General features: G+C 37.3%; 1 protein-coding gene across 4 annotated transcripts in view; it reads right to left on the bottom strand.

Moving 5' to 3' along the window:
* NAA15 (N(alpha)-acetyltransferase 15, NatA auxiliary subunit) overlaps positions 1–17,502 on the bottom strand; it is a 75,020-nt gene that overhangs the window by 16,270 nt on the left and 41,248 nt on the right. For 2 of the 4 annotated variants that reach the window (XM_029235153.1, XM_029235154.1), the window contains exons 9-15: positions 17,383–17,489; positions 15,256–15,328; positions 12,435–12,604; positions 10,757–10,909; positions 10,072–10,200; positions 8,757–8,970; positions 253–446 (exon numbers count right to left, since the gene is read on the bottom strand). In XM_029235153.1, coding sequence (XP_029090986.1) covers positions 253–446; positions 8,757–8,970; positions 10,072–10,200; positions 10,757–10,909; positions 12,435–12,604; positions 15,256–15,328; positions 17,383–17,489 — 1,040 coding nt within the window. Of the gene's footprint in view, positions 1–252; positions 447–8,756; positions 8,971–10,071; positions 10,201–10,756; positions 10,910–12,434; positions 12,605–15,255; positions 15,353–17,382; positions 17,490–17,502 lie in introns of all 4 variants that reach the window. The other 2 variants (XM_029235151.1, XM_029235152.1) reach the window with 1 other exon arrangement.

Below are 17,502 nucleotides of genomic sequence, written 5' to 3'. Positions count from 1 at the left end.
GGAAGGAAGGAAGGAAAGAAGGAAGGAAGGAAGGAAGGAAGGAAGGAGGGAAAGAAGGAAGGAAGGAAGGAAAGAAGGAAGCAAGGAAGGAAAGAAGGAAGCAAGGAAGGAAGGAAGGGAAAGCAAGCTAAAATTTAAAGTGATTTTTTTACTCTAAAATCTATAATCAAATTGGCTGAATAAGACCACATAAAATGACAATAGGTGGTCATGAAATTTCACTCAATTGTGCCAAACACTATTCTTAAGTACCTTGGCCAGCTTCTCGGGAATAAGTTCTTCTTTTGGACCTCCAATTTCCTCATCATCATCGTCCTTCTTCTTTTTCTGATTTCTCTGCTGCTTTTCTTTTTCTGCATTTTTTTTCTCTTCCTCTATCTGGGCTTTCTTTTGAGCTCTTCTTTGCTTATTACGTAGCTTCTTTAGCTCTTTGTCAGACATGTTTGCTGTAAGCAGCAAGTGTTAATAAAATTATCAACATGTTAATCAGATTAGAAATGACCAATTACTATGTAATATTCCCATATAAACTCCCACTAAAAATCTTTCATGTTACACATGTTCATATGCCTATGTGTACCTTTTAATAGTGCCACATTTGCTAAAGAACACTAACCTCCTCAAAAAACTTGTGAAACCCACCCTATTGTGGCAACCATAGCAAAACTCAAAAGCACATAAGCTCCTCTAGCAACAGTAAACCACTTGCAATTCTAGGAATGTGACAAGCTGGTTCATAACTCTATGGCACTGTCCCATGCCTTCTTAGTTATGCCTTCTCTAATCCTGTCAAACAGTGCTGCCACTGTGCCTCACATATTCTGCTTGTCATAATACTTTGTTTATACACCTATTTATCTTTTAGACCGTCAGTTCCTTGGTGGAAGAGACCTTGTTTTACTCATAATCTTTGTATTGACAGGGCCTAGCAGCATACCAAAACACAGAGAAAACACTCAAATATTTGTTGAAGGAATAATGAATAACTACACAGTAAATTTAAAATTTGACATTAAAAATTAACAATATCCCTTGAGGTACAACTATAGAATGTTTCAAAAAAGACTGGAAATCACTGATAAACATGCCATAATAAAGTGGAAAATCTGTACTGTTTAGACTTAAAGCAATAAATCTGAAAGCTACGTGTACAATCAGTATTTATTTGGAAAATACTTGTTAATAATGAGAAATGAAAAAATTCATTCTAAAATATACCACCACTGTGGTGATTTTTAAATATGCCCACAAATTCTTCCCTTCAAAAAGTGGAGTCTATTTCCCTTTCCCTTAAATGTGGGCTATACTTAGTGACTCACTTCTCACTAATAGAATGTACTAGAAATGAAAGTGTATGACATCCAAGATTAGGACATAAAAGCACTGTGGACTCCTCCTTGATTTCCCTTGGATCACTCAGAGGAAGCCAGCTGTCATGTTGTGAAGAAACCCAAACCACCTTATGTAAAGACCCGTGTGGCCAAGAACAGTCCTCTGGCCATGCCATCTTGGAAGCAGATTCTCCAATCCTTCAGGTGCCTTGGCTGACATCTCGACTTCAACCTCCTGAGAGACCATAAGTCTTTCCAATCATACAGCTAAGTGACTTTTGAATTCCTGCCCCCCAGTACCTCTGGGAAATAAATGTTTGTTGTTTAAATCTGCTAAGCAATTTGTTATGTAGCGATAGACAACCAACATATTTTGGTCCCTGGAAGTGCGATGCTGCTGCAATAAAACCCGAAAATGTGGGGAGTGGCTCTGGGACCAGAGAGTGGCCAAAGGTGACAAGACTTGGAAAAGAGAATTAATGTAAGCGTAAGAGCCTTAGACTATTAATAGATATCTAGATTTTGAAGAGGCTGCAAGTGAGGGCTAAAGTGAAGTGAGGAACACTTATAATCGCATAGAGGCAGACAGCTTAGCAACACTTACACAATGCATCAAGTGAACGGGATGATCCCGTTAGGTGGATTTCTAGGCCCCAAAACATGGGGGGGTGGGGGGAAGAAGAGGTTTGAAGATGGTACCTGATTCTTCTTGCTGCTTCTAGCAAAAATGCAAGAGAAAGAAACTAAAGGAAGGAGCAGGGACTTGAGGTTTTTGAAAATTCTCAACCTCTCCAGAAATGGCTGCTGAGCAAAGATCAAACACAGGGCACTGCCAGGAAAACATGTCAAAAGGGAGAGCAGAGAATTTGGCTTTAAAATCTTTTGTTAAGCCTCAGAATTCAGAAAAATGGTGCCTCAGTTACTAGTCAAACAAAGGTTCTCTTAAAAATTTTAAGGGTGTGATCCACAGATCCTCTCAATCACACAGCAGACCTTCTAAGAAACTTAGAAGTTTTGTCCTCTCAGCAAGATCTCAAAGTAGACAAAGATACTTGTGCGTGTGGATTTCAATGAGATTCACACAAGATCCATGAAGTTTAAAAGAGAATTATAACGGTAGAAACACGGAAACTTGGACTGAAAGGGACATAGCAATAAAATGAAAAGAGGTCTTCAGACACCCCACCCCCAAATTTTGGAAGCGGATTAAGAAACTACTTAGCTGCAGACAAACGCTAACTTTCAAGAAAAAAGAAGGATTCAGAAGGTAGAACCAGGAACCCAGAGGGCAGAGCCAAGATCCACAAAGAATTATTCCTAGGTCTCGAGTCCTCATCAAAGAACTGCTAACCTGGACCCAACTGGACATGAGAATTGACATGAACCAGTAACTCCAATGTGCCTCCCGTTCCCCCCTCACCACCCCTTTGTGTCTACAGTGGGCGCCTAGCCTCTCTCTCACCACTTTATACTGGTTCACAGGATTTCTTATCAAGAACTCTAATTCACAGGATTTCATATCAAGAACTCTACTTGAAGAGCTACACTGAAGAACCATATTCAAAAAACCTCATGAACATGTGCACCTCATTCACAAGATAACGATCTGGACTTTGAGCTAACGCTGTAATGGGATGAGACTTACGGAGGCCTTGAGAGGGGCAAGTATATTTTGCATTAAGAATGTAAATAATTTGTGTCCAGAATGCAGAACATGGCAGTTAAAAATATGTCCACAAATTCTTTGATTTCTCCTTCCCACTCAAGTATAGGTTGTACCTGGTGACCCACTCGACAAATTAAAATGCAAAGGAAGTGGCAGGGTGTTATGTCAAGAGAAGAGAACATTAAAGGTGTTATGGCTTCCTCCTTGCTCTCTAGCGTGGCCAGCTACCATGTCTTGAGGAACTCAAGACACCCTCTGGAGACACTAAGGAATTAAGGCCTCCTGCCAAGAGCCATGCGAGTAAGCCATCTGGGAAATGGATCCTCCAGCCCCAGCCAAGCCTTCAGATGACTACAGCTCTAGCCAATATCTTAACTACAACTTCCTAAGAGACCCTGAGCCCGAACCACGTAGATGCTTCTGAATTCCTGACCTATGGAAATGGTTGGTTCAAGATGGTAAATTTGGGGGTAATTTATTATGCAGCAACAGATAAAAACAAATTTATACCCGTTTCTCTTTTTCCTGGTAAAGAATTCCTTACCACTAGAAAAGAAAATTTCAAACAAGAACTAAAAATTACATCCTAGAAACACAAGACTGCGTGAGTGGCCACATAAATTCTGGCCTTTTAATGATTTGTGAAATAACAGCTACCACTTGCATCCTTACTGCAAGACTAGACACAATACACACATTATCTTATTTAACAATCTCGACAACCTCATAATATTATTTTATGTATCAGAAAACTGAGCTTTCAGAAGAAAAATAATGACTCAGAGTGATAGTAAAAGACAGAGCAAGGATGTAAATCCACTTCACTTTGCCTCCAGTCTAAACTCTCTCTTTCCACTATGCTACACCAGGGGTCAGCAAACTTATTCTTCAACAGGCGAGATACTAAATATTTTTCGCTTTGCAAGCCACAGGTCTCTGTTGCAATTAAACTCAGCTGTCATAGCACAAAAAGAGCAACAGATAACGTGTAAATGAATGGGCTTGGCTAGGTCCCAATAAAACTTCATGTACCAAAACAAACCGCAGTATGGATTTGGCCCACAGGCTAGTTCGTGACCCTATTCTGTAATACCTCTCCCTGCCTTAAGAGGACTCGTCAGTTCACAATAATTGCCACACCACGATAGAGAAAGGAATCCACATAGGAAATTAATATAGACATTAAGAGTCCAAATTCTGTTTCACTTAATTTAGTGCTAATTATCTGGATAGGCACTATCTCAAGTTTACATAAATTAGCTAGTACTTGTGTGAACTTAATAGAGACTCAAAATTTTAGCTTAGGAGGAGCCAAAGGAAAATTCTACTATGCTAGAATATTGCATTATCTTTTTTTAAAAAATTTGTGTTTGTGTATGTGTGCACATATGCATGTATATGTGTATACCCAGAAAATACCATCTGAATCTAGACTATTCTACCCAGCCAAACTAACATACACATAAGAATGCAAAATGAAAGAAATCTGGCCATATGAAGACTCTTAAGTTTACTGAAAGGGTAAAAACATGAGAAGCAAAAGATAACTTCTCAAGCAAATAAAGGGTACCTACCAGATCTTTGCTATAAATGTCAAGCTTTTTGGTGAACCATTAGAAGCACTGTGTCTAAGGAAAAAAATGGCAGCAAGCAAACTATTGTTCCTATTAATCAGCACTATTTCAGCAACACTAACCAATGCAATAAGCCATGGGGGAAAAAAGAGGTATGAATACTTAAACTGACTACAGAGTAATATAACGGCCTACGTAGAAAATTTTTTTAAATCAACTGAAAAATCTACTAAACCTAATATCAACGTTCAATAAGGATACCAACATACAAAAACTATAACAATATTCATTTGGAATACTGTAATGGGAAAGGGGGACATGTAAGGATAATGCTAAGAGTAAATTTGCTGAAGTTATAACACAACAATTACACTAAAATATAAATAGGAGATACATGCATTCTAGTATGCGAAGACTCGATGTTGTTTAAGATCTCCTGATCCCCAGACAGTAATCTATATGTTAAATGCAATTCAAATTAAAACTCCAAAAGAAACTTTCTGGAAGATCAATTAACTCTACAGTTCTTACATAAGCAAAAATTAACATGTAAAGCCAAGAAAAATCGAAAGACATAGTGTTAGATTAAGAAGAGAAAAATGGATAAGAAGAGAAACCCGTGTACTGATGTCAATACAACATAGTTTTACTGTGTCTTCACACTAAGTTTTAATATATGTGAGAACAAGACACCATGCCCACAACCCACCAAAGTATTTTTTCAGAGCTTACTTCAGGATAAAAGTGGCATTTTAAAAAAGTGGGGAATATGGACAACCTATTCAATAAGCACTATTTAGGAGTCAGCAGTCTTTTACGTGGGGATAAAAAAAGCTACCTTCCACCTCACATCACATATAAAAATTATCTCCAGATGATTAAACAGCCAAATGTAAAAATAACAAAGCTAATAATATAAGAAAACATAGAGGATATTTATAAATATATTTTACATTTTGAAGGAGAAAAGCCTTTCTAAGCAAGACCCAGAAACCATAAAAGACTAAACAACTTTGATTTCAGAAAAATTAAAGCTTTTACATAAAGAAAGACACCCACTGTAAATAAACATAAGACCTAAGTGACAGGAAGAAAATATTTGCAACACATAAATAAGGATTACAGTCCTGAGTATGTACAGAACTCCTACGAACCAAGAAGTTTCAAAATAAAATGGGCAAAAGATATGAACAGGCAATTCACATAAGAAACCTAAAGGCCACATGAAAACGTATGCAGGTGTTCCACTCTTAAAAATCTAGGAATTATAAATTAGATGTTCTTCCCAAAGTAACAAAAATGTAAAGGATGGACAATTTTCAGTGTTAGCAATAAAATAAAATATCAGTCCACTGTTGGTGGCAATAAAAACGTTTTATGGAAGGCAATTTTATACATTTCCCATACTCTTTGACCTAGCAATTTCCACTCCTAACAATCCATAATAAAATATGTGCATAATGATGGCCTACAGGACATTTACTGTAACACTGTAAGGGGCTGGGGGGGACCCACATGGATTCCCAGAGCCATTAAAATGGCTGATGATGAAATTAGCTGTGCCCAGACATGGAACAATACTATAAAATGAACGGGAAGAAGTGTAAATTTCAAAACACTATGAATCATATCATCCCATTTATGGGCTATAAAAATAAAACGAACAAAACCACCACAGGAACTACCCTGAAAGGTGTGTGTAGAGCATGTGTGCACATCAAGCTCTGAAAATGGTAATTGTGCACAAAGGAAATTGAACGTTTCATAGGGGTAGCCCTCTGAAAGAAGACAGCCTGCAGGTAGGAGAAAAGGGAAAGGGGATTTTCACATTTGCTAGTTATTTTTCTAAGTTGTTTCAACTTTGTATGTTAAGAGTTCATTGTGGGGGCTTCCCTGGTGGTGCAGTGGTTGAGAGTCTGCCTGCTAATGCAGGGGACACGGGTTCAAGCCCTGGTCTGAGAGGATCCCACATGCCGCGGAGCAACTGGGCTCGTGAGCCACAACTGCTGAGCCTGCGCGTCTGGAGCCTGTGCTCCGCAACAAGAGAGGCCGCGATAATGAGAGGCCCGCGCACCGCGATGAAGAGTGTCCCCCGCTTGCCGCAACTAGAGAAAGCCCTTGCACAGAAACGAAGACCCAACACAGCAAAAATAAATAAATAAAAAAATTAATAAACTCCTACCCCAACATCTTAGAAAAAAAAAAAAGAGTTAATTGTGCATTATTTGCATAATTTGAAGAACAGGTGGAAGGCAGGAAGAGTGAACAGGAAGGTAAACAGGGACTTCCCTGGTGGCGCAGTGGTTAAGAATCCGCCTGCCAACGCAGGGGACACGGGTTCAAGCGCTGGTCCAGTAAGATCCCACGTGCCGCGGAGCAACTAAGCCCAAGCGCCACAACTACTGAGCCTGCGCTCTGAAGCCTGCAAGCCACAACTATTGAGCACGCGAGCCACAACTACTGAAGCTCATGTGCCTAGCGCCCGTGCTCCACAACAAGAGAAGCCACCACAATGAGAAGCCCGCGCACCGCAAGGAAGAGTAGCCCCCACTCACCGCAACTAGAGAAAGCCAGCGCGCAGCAACCAAGACCTAACGCAGCCATAAATAAATAAATAAGTTTATTTATTTATTTTAAAAAAGGAAGGTAAACAAAAGAAGCCAGAGGATCACTGCTCTCAGCTTCAATGATAAATTGTCCTGTAGATTCTTACTGGTGTCTTCTTGCCAGTTGAAGAAGCAACGACAGATAGAGATTCAAGTGAAATCTGTACAAGGGTTTCTACATGTGACCTTAGAAAGTTCTAAGTTGTTCTTAGGTAACAGGAAATATAATTTAATAACAAATTAACAGAAAGATCCAAAGGACTTTAGAAGGAGGAAGTACAGAAAGTAACCAACCATAACATCAGGAGAGGCATAAACTCAGGACTGAAGAAAAAAAATCTGACACAGTTTTTATGTCCCAACTCCTGTAACATTTTTGCCATGAAAATGTCACAAAATATTTGGATGAACAATTAATTTTTATCTTTCTACATTCCTATGTCACTTTTATGCTGAGATCCTTTCCCAAATAATTAAGGAAGATTTCTCCCTACACATCCTGACATCTTGCTATAAAAATGGCATGTTAAAACTGGTCAAATGGTAAATCATTGAGCAATTTTAATGGCTTAATTCTAAGCTGGGTTTTAGTGTTCAAGCAATATTTACCTTTTAGTAGGTTAATTATAAATTATTACTAAAAGGAGAAATAACTAGATATACTGACGGCCAACACTAATGTGGAGTTCCAACACTAATATAAAAATAGTATAGTATTGTACTTAACAATTTATAGTATTGGGTAAACCAGATATTAAATGTAAAGTTCATGAAATTCAACTCCTTAAAAGCTAGTGATCAGTTACAAATTAAATTCTTGCTTAACTTTTTTTTTTTTTTTTTTTGGCGGTACGCAGGCCTCTCGCTGTTGTGGCCTCTCCCGTTGCGGAGCACAGGCTCCGGACGCGCAGGCTCAGCGGCCATGGCTCACGGGCCCAGCCGCCCCGCGGCATGTGGGATCCACCCGGACCGGGGCACGAACCCGTGTCTTCTGCATCGGCAGGCGGACTCTCAACCACTGCGCCACCAGGGAAGCCCTCTTGCTTAACTTTTGAAAGACTAACGTAAACGGTATTTTTCTTTTGTTGCTTAGAAAAATTCACAAAATGGTCATCACCATTTTCTAAAGCATGTATAACATTGTCCCACAAGGTGCTTAATAAAAAGCTCGGGAAAGGGACTTCCCTGGTGGCTTAGTGGTTAAGAATCTGCCTGCCAATGCAGGGGACACGGATTCGAGCTCTGGTCCAGGAAGATCCCACATGCCGTGGAGCAACTAAGATCCCACATGTGCTCCACAACTACTGAGCCTGCGCTCTAGAGCCCGTGAGCCACAACTACGAAGCCCACGAGCCTAGAGCCTGTGCTCTGCAACAAGAGAAGCCACCGCAATGAGAAGCCCGCGCACCTCAACGAAGAGTAGCCCTCACTCGCCTCAACTAGAGAAAGCCTGTGTGCAGCAAAAAAGACCCAACACAGCAAAAAAAAAAAAAAAGCTCAGGAAAAATCTACATTACACAAAAACATAAGTACACTCATACACACCACAGAAACAATAAGAACTCTTTGATTATTATACCTGTATCAGCTTCATGTTCTTTATTCTCATCTGTAAGGGGGTTGTCGTGAAGCTTCAAATAGATCTCTATAGCAATTCTTGCTGCCTTGAAGTAAAATGGATGCTGTCGAAGTACATCTTCTAGTTTTAATAAGTCCACATATGATCTAAGGGTAATCTTCCTCATACAGTATGTATGAAAGTCAAACTGGTCATCAGTGATTTCTATAAAATGCTAACAAAATTTTTTTTTTATTACAGTGAAGTACAGCAATAGCAAAGAAACTAAAAAAATGAAAGCCTTGGAATTACTTGTTTCTCAGGCATGAAAAAAAAATCAGTAAAATTTAAAAATATTAAAAATGACAATAATTCAATTTAAATACTTTGCATATCAAATAAGCAAATATAATTGGCCATCACCTAGCATAGTATAATGGCATACTTTAGGCACTGAATTACTTGTTGAATGAAAGGAAACACAATGCTTTAAAATACATATATTTATTCCTTCCTTAATCATACTTAAATAAAGCTATCAGGACAAATCCAACAGAATTTATTAGCATACATAATAGTGCAGTACAGTAGATTTACATGTTAAACATCCAGTCTTTATATTTAGAACAATTTGCAAAGGATTTTAATACTGCAGTATTTGGTAATTTTTCTGAGAATACAAATCTGAATGCTATGCAATGAAATGCTGGTACGTGGGTGAGAAATCAATCAGTGAGTAAGTCAAGCAACCGGAAGCTAACACATTTCAACTAAGCTCTGGGGTTCTCGACTCAATAACAGAACAAGCATGAAATTATATAAATTATTTTTATATATGAAAATCATAAAAAATGAAAGCCAACTACTAGTGACAGAAATGACTCAGAAGTGAAAAGAACTAAGAAAAGAATAAATTTATCAGAACATGAGGAATTACATAGGTTACAGAAGTACTGTGAAAAGGCTTCAAAGCTTATAAATAATATTTATCAGGGCATAAGGCACCACCAATCAACCCCACAACAAACACGTTTCTGGGATAGCTTAATGAGCTTTGTATGTATTAACGAAGCAGAAACATTCAGAAATCAATGAAAACGCAGCCAAGATACAAACTTTCCCTTAAGTTTCTTACATAAATTCTGGCAGGAAGAGTAGACAATGGGGAAGTCTGCTATTATTTCCATTATAAAACTTGAAAAATATGAACACTGGTTTTTAGAAATCACTTACTATACATTATAAGGTGAGAGAAGAGAAAAAACTATAGGATTTCCTCAAAACTTTCAATGTGTAACAAAATGAAATGAGAAACTTTTATGTATGTGGTACTTACTCTCTCAATCTCATGACATTTCTTAAGTGCTTCACCAAATTTATTCATTGCCTTATAAGCTTGGGCACATTCTGTCTGGAACCACATGCATTGCATTTCATTTAAATTCTCAACTGCTGATGTTCCTTCCTATATGAAAAGCACACACACTCAAAGACAATTTCTTATCAAATACATTATTCCACCATAGGATTTAAGAAGGAAAGATGGTCAATTGATTTGAATTCTTTCAAAATAATTTTCTAATTTTTTAAACCATTCTCAGGGTAAGAGGGAATAGTTAATATGTGAAAGAAATTAGAATTGTATCTCTAACCACTAAAAAAATACACACATATACCCTGGTAAATGATTAATCAAAAGGTCTACATAATTGGGGATGGAAAGTAACATAAGAAACAGAACAGTAACACACGGCAGATGTTCAATTAGTATTAGTTCCCTTCGCCCTTAAAAATTTCAACTGAACATACATCAATATAAATCAGAGTTTAAAAACCCACTGTACAACCATATTTAAAAAATGATGTTTTATACTAATATTGATTTCAGTTTTTTCTGATAAGGCAATTTAATTAAAATCCTGTCTTGATATTAAAAATATCAGACGTAAAATTTTGAAAAATAAACAAGGTATACAAGTATGAACTATTTATTCACAAGCAAGAAAACTAGCTGTACAAACCCTTGTAAACTTCGAGCACATTTCTTCAGCCTCTTTTATCAGATTGGCTTTTAGCATGTATTTTGCACACTTGGAGTTGATAAATCTGTCTGCTGTGTCCAAGGCCTGGGCCTCATCCATCCACCTCGCAGCTTCTTTAATATTCCCAGCATGCTAATAATAACAGGGTACAAAAGCAAAATAAACCAGTCAGAGTATGCTAATTTTACTATGCAAGTAATTAGTTTCCTGTTCATAAATAACTAAAACACAAATGGAAGAAACAGTAATTTTCTGTCTCTTACAACCCTAATCAACGTAGATGCATACATTCTACAGAAATATAAGTTCTGATACCTTTCTGGCGATGCAGAATATAAGCTCTCTAGTAAAGACAGATAGTAAAGATTTGTTTTAAAAATTTTGTCTACTGTTATAACCTCAATGACTACACACTACAACAGTGCCTGGCACATAGTGAATACTCAAAAATAATCATTGAATCAAAGAATAGATAATAATCAAAATCTTTAAGCCAGAACAACAAAGTTTACTGTAAAGGTCATAAAAGGAAAAAGGATGGTCAAATTTCTACTCCAAAAGAACCATGGACACATTACAATTAGGACCACTGGTGGACATTCCACAATGATCCTCATTCTACTTTGTCTAACTAGTCCATTTGGGAAGGTCACAAAACTAATGAGCCTTACTTGGCTTTAAAAAAGTGCTTTTAACACATTACTTGGGGGACTTCCTCGTGGTACAGTGGTTAAGAATCCACCTGCCAATGCAGGGGACACGGGTTCAAGCCCTGGTCTGGGAAGATCCCACATGCCGCGGAGCAACTAAGCCTGTGCACCACAACTACCAAGCCTGTGCTCTAGAGCTCGTGAGCCACAACTACTGAGCCCACGTGCCACAACTACTGAAGCCCGCGCGCCTAGAGCCCGTGCTCCGCAGCAAGCGGAGAGAAACCACCGCAATGAGAAGCCTGTGCACCGCAACGAAGAGTAGCCCCCGCTCGGCGCAACCAGAGAAAGCCCACGCACAGTAACAAAGACCCAACGCAGCCAAAAATAAATAAATTAATTAATTTCAAAAAAAAAATTACTTAATTTCATAATTTTTTGGTAAATGAATTATTGGTTTACAATCTCTTCCCCAAGAGCTTTTATTACTAAATTATATTTGTATTAAGATAGTAAAGCAGCAACTTTAAGATGATTTTTCTCAAGCAAGACCCAGGAGTTGAAACGGCAAAGAGGTAATACGTAGAATTCATAGTAGACATCTTCAGTTTCGTTTTAAGATTACCAGATACTGATATATATGATCTTACGGAAATGTTAATAGAAACAAACATTTCGCAGCAAATGTAATTATTTATTATCTATAGTCTTGCTACTTAAACCAAGAAAATAACCAGGTATGTGTATGAACAACCATATATATGAATGACCATACGTATATATGTATACTTGTGTTTGTACATAAACAGATATAGATGGGTGAGCAAATGAGCATGACCATGACAAGTCTCAAAGTAATCAGACTGAGAAATGGACTATATTTGTTGCTCCATGTTTTGTGAGCTATCAAATACGCCATTTCTCTTACCGCATTCAGACTCTACAGCATGTGTTTTCTTAATTTGTGTTTCACTGCCTCATAACAAAAGAGGAGAAAAGATTTTTACCTTATAGATTTTAGCTTTCACAAGAAAGAGTTCTATCAATGTGGGTGTACTTTCAATAGCGGTATTTATGTACCCCAGAGCAACAGACGGCTGCCCAGTCCTGTCGTAGTGCTGTGCCAAGTAGTACTGGACCCAAAGTAACGTGGTTGGCGGTTCTTCCTTCCCATCGTCTTTGAAAAGTGGGGGGGCGGGGGAGGAAAGAAAGCAAGCTTAGTCATTAGAGATATTAGTAACAGACTAGCCACCGCAAAGTGGCTCTATCTTTATTAACAAGGGAAGCAGCTCAAACCATGTGATTTATGCATCTAGTTACGCAGCTAGCTCTAACCCTATAAAATCTTTGGAAGGGACCACGCTTTCTGCTCTGTATCATTATAGCTCCTAGCACAATGCCTTGCATAGTAATAACTTCATATAGTTAACATGGCAGATGAATGAGATCAAAGCTATAACAAGTTACCTAAAAAGAAAACTGAAGGGAGGGAGGGGAAGGGGAGGGGAAGGGGGGGAGAGGACACGACAAGTTGTACTAGAACTACGAGTATACTGATCAGGATGTTATGTATGAGGGAAAAAAAATAAATAAATAAAGAGAAAATTTCCATTAATGTGACGGTAAAAAAAGAAAAAGAAAGAAGAAAGGCATGACTGCTCAATTGGGTTTCTAGCTAATGTACCAAACTATACATAAATATACTTGTGATGTGGTTATTTTGAATTTTGGTGATTATAAGATTCTTAACATATTTTAATATTATTCTGAATATGCAACAATGCATAATTTAGGTTAAATAAAAATTATACCCAAAAAACGAGATGAGTAAAAATACTTATTCTGTATTTTAGTTCATAATTTTATTTTTATATACTCACAAGAAAGTGTGCAAGTTAAATATACAACCCACACATTAAAAAATGATTTTTTAATACAAATTTCTAAAATCTAAGAACTGTTATTTGCTTTCAAAGAAAGCAACAGAGTGCTTATTTTTATCCTAGTAGAAGTAGGATGGCTCAGTGGACAAACAATAGGAGTGGAACTCACCAACTCCCGTTCTGATAGATCTGCAACTAAAGTGCTGCATATTCTTGGGCATGTCATTGAACCTCTTCCACATTTGTAAAATATGTAGGAAAATGCTGATAATCAAAGGAACATCATGATGATTAACCGATGAAACCATGGTAACGCCTTCTAAAAAGTACTATTTAAATTCATCTGAGACCTAGAAACAGTGATCAACTCAATAGCAATAAGCACCCCAGGTCCCATACTGGGCTTTCCCACTGTAGGAAACAGGGCTCCTTGGGAAAAACAACTGATAACACGTCTGCTGTGGGCAGTATACAAGGTGAGCTAGAATATTTTGTCATACCAAACTGCAAGGAAGCTATCAACTACTACCCTAGTATGTGAAGGTTTAAACCATTTGAAACTGCAAATATGTTTAAAGTCATGAATTCATAATAATACCTTTAAAACACGTATTGGCCATCTTTGAAGAATGCTACTAAACCAATTCATTATTTTGAAAACTGGTAAAGAACAAAAAAGTAGGCTAGGCAGGGGAGAAAAAGCAGCATTTATCTTGCTTTTTCTATACAAACTGAAATACTGCATAAGCAGATGACAGATACTATCTCTTTAAGATAATAAAAAGACGAATGGTAGAATATCACTAGCTTGTAATTCTTAACAGTTCTTAACATATGAAACAAATACTTCATGCCTCTTGATCAAAGAACACACCACCATCTTGAAATAATCTTGCTCATCCCTTTGTCTTTAAAACAAAAAGGAAAAAAAAAAATCAAATCCAATCTCATCAAACCTGCAGTCAGACCTTCCCATGAGAAGTTTCCGTAATGATGGAAATGTTCTGGATCTGCCCTGTCTAATAGGGTAGGCATTAGATTTGCATTAGCTATTGAGCAGCGCTTGAAATGTGGCTAGTGCAACTAATTAAATTTTTTATTTAATTAAAAAAATTTTAATAGCCCCATGTGGCTAATGGCTACCATACTAGACAGCACAGCTCTGCATCCAACTACCAATTTATATCAAATCCAGAGGACAGAGAAATAACATGTTAAGCAACACGATATGGGTATATTCAGCAAAATCTATACTATAGAAAAACTCAAGGAAAAAAAACTAATTTCTTTAATAAATAAATTGCAGGAAGAAAGAGGGAAAACCTACAGATTTATAAAAAAGGGTTAAGAGACATATCAAACAAACTCAAAGTATAGATTTCACCTGGATCTTCATTCAAACAAACTTCAAAAACAAAGAGAAAAAATGCTATTTCCAAGATACCTGGAAATGTAAGCATGGACTTTTTTCTTTGATATTAAGAAAGTATTAATGTTCAAGTATGGTGACGCTATTATGGTTATAATCTTTAGAATACTGAAATATTCATGGATGAAATGATGTGATGTTTGGGATCTGTTTTAGAATAACATGGGAGTAAGGGAAGTAGGTAAGAATACAGATGAAGTAAGTTTGGCCATGAGGTAAAAACTACTGAAGTTGAGTGGCGGGTAAATGGAGTGTCATCATACTATTACATCTAGTTTTGCAGGTGTTTTAAATTTTACATAAAATTTTCTTCAATAAGCTACTGTTATTATCTTCTTACCAATGTACATTTCACACAATGTGTACATTAATGCACCTTCATCTTAAAGGGAAAAAAAGTTTAAATATACTAAGCTTACTGACTAAATAATGAACAATACTGACCTTCTGATCAAGAATTTCGCAACATATTAAGATTTTCAAGATTTTTTTAAAACATAAAACTTGAGCACTTACCACTGGGGTTAAATAACCGGCAGCTTTTTAGAGATGTTTCATAACCTACTACTAATTCTTCTATGATTGCCACCTGGAGTACAAACACACAAGCACACTTTAATAAAAATAAATAAATATATAGTTACTATGCTTGTGCAAAATGTGTTATCTACTACTAGAGGGCTAAATAAACATTCCAATTCCCCCCTCCACCTCTCTCTCTCTCCCTCTCCCTCTCCCTCTCCCTCTCTCTCTCTCTCTCTCTCTCTCTCTCTCTCTCTCCCTCTCCCTCTCATACACACACACACACACACACACACCTTTTTATAAATCTCTTAACCTATGGATAAAAATTTAAAACTATACATTTATGAAGGTGTGTTTTAAGGCAAAACTTTCCAAAAAACTTACTGGCAACTCCTTTCCCTGCTATAAAATAAAGCATCAAGCTGAACTAGAAATCAGGAAAAGGCTGGACAGAAAGAGGTAATGTTAGGGATGATTTTTATCTTGGTTCATTGTTACCTCAATTCACATAAATAACACAGTTAACATTTGCACTTTAGGAATCAAGAATTAAATACTGTGTAAAAAGAGAAATTCCACAAGCATATGACAGCATCCACTCTCGATTTCATCACCGTGGGGAAAGCATCAGTAACAGAGAAGCATGGCACCGTAGGTGGGTTTCTGAGATCCAGGAGAGTGAGTGGCTGTCCCAGTTCTGGTCTCTCCTGAGTCATGACTGTACTACTTACTCCTGGCTTCGTAAGAGATCTGTGAATACTTTTAATTTATTAATTCCCTTCTTTGCTTAATCCATCTATAATGAATTTGTTACTACAGAAGCTCTCTTAAATGACCTCAACTTAACTGACTCAACAGGTTAACACCAGCTCTCTCCATCACCTCAGAAAATTGTGAGGACTGAAGGGCCACAGCTAGGTTATTCTGCTGCGCCCATGTTCTTCTCCCACAAGGTGAGCTACATGCTTACTAAGAGGTTTGTTTTCCCAAACCTGTTTGAATTAGTTGCATTCACTATCATCATTGCAGAATTTAATTCAATATTATGTAAACTTAAGAAATGAGAACAAAAAGAAAGAACTGCTTCTATTAAGTCAAATACCATGGAAAGACTCACAGACAAATTAGACATTTTTTACCAATTTAGGTTTAAAAAGACAACCATAAAGGGAAAACTCATAACAATATATATGATTCTACAATCAAGATTGCTTCACAAGCATCACGTTCTCACTGTACCAAAACTAGAAGTAAAATACCATATTCTATCAATGTGATTTAATCAAGGGGGGAAAAAGGTGAAACAGTCATCAGTAAAGCCCATATCTTGGACCTTTCAACAAAAGACTGTCAGAATAAGTGCCCTTTATATGCTTTAGGTTTAAATGTTTAGCACATTTAATCTTTCCCACCTTTAAGGTGTTTTTTTTTAAACCCAGCCAACATGTCTGATGCCACTGTACTTATAAACAAAATAATCTAAATCAAGATTAAAACACCCTTGGGACTTCCCTGGTGGTTCAGTGGATAAGAATCCACGCTTCCACTGCAGGCGGCATGGGTTCGATCCCTGGTTGGGGAACCAAGATATCCCATGCCATGCAGTGCGGCCAAAGAAAAAAGATTAGGACACCCTTCAACCAGCGTTTTGAATATTGTAATACGTAGCTGAAAGAGTAAGCTGACTTACTGGGACAGCAAACAAACTCTTCTGACAGAATTTTTTTTCTACCAAATAAAAAGGAGAAAGATTACTAAGCTTCAACTTAGTTCAAAAAAAAAAAATTTCTTCTGGGTTTCCCCATGAGCAGGAATTAGAGAAAATACTGAAGAAATCACTACCTTACCAACTTTTCATCCCTGTACCGACTCATTAAAAAGTACATATCAGAAACAAAAGACAGAACAAATAAGCAGTAATTTATTCAGCTAGAGAGCAGAGGATGAAACGGAAATGAGGCACAGAAGCATTTAAACTGCAAGCTAGGAAGACTGTTAGCAGATTCACACTGTGTATACTATGTGCACAGGTAGCCAAGAACCAATTATTCCAAATACTGAGCAAAGAAATGATAGTCAAAACACAAAACCAAACCAAACCATTGTATTTTGCTTTACCTTTTCTTTATCTTTGTATAGAGACCTCAAAGTATTGAAGACTGGTGGACAACCCTTGCTGAAGTTCATCCTTAGGAACTTATCCAAACATTCTTTAAACTTCTCACCTTGGAAGAAGAA

The sequence above is a fragment of the Monodon monoceros genome, unplaced genomic scaffold (assembly GCF_005190385.1).
Source record: "Monodon monoceros isolate NGI ecotype Baffin Bay Population unplaced genomic scaffold, NGI_Narwhal_1 Super_Scaffold_20, whole genome shotgun sequence".
Classification (NCBI taxonomy): domain Eukaryota; kingdom Metazoa; phylum Chordata; class Mammalia; order Artiodactyla; family Monodontidae; genus Monodon; species Monodon monoceros.
The sequence above is the reverse complement of the archived record's forward strand: the minus strand, read 5'-3'. Positions and strand labels throughout refer to the sequence as shown.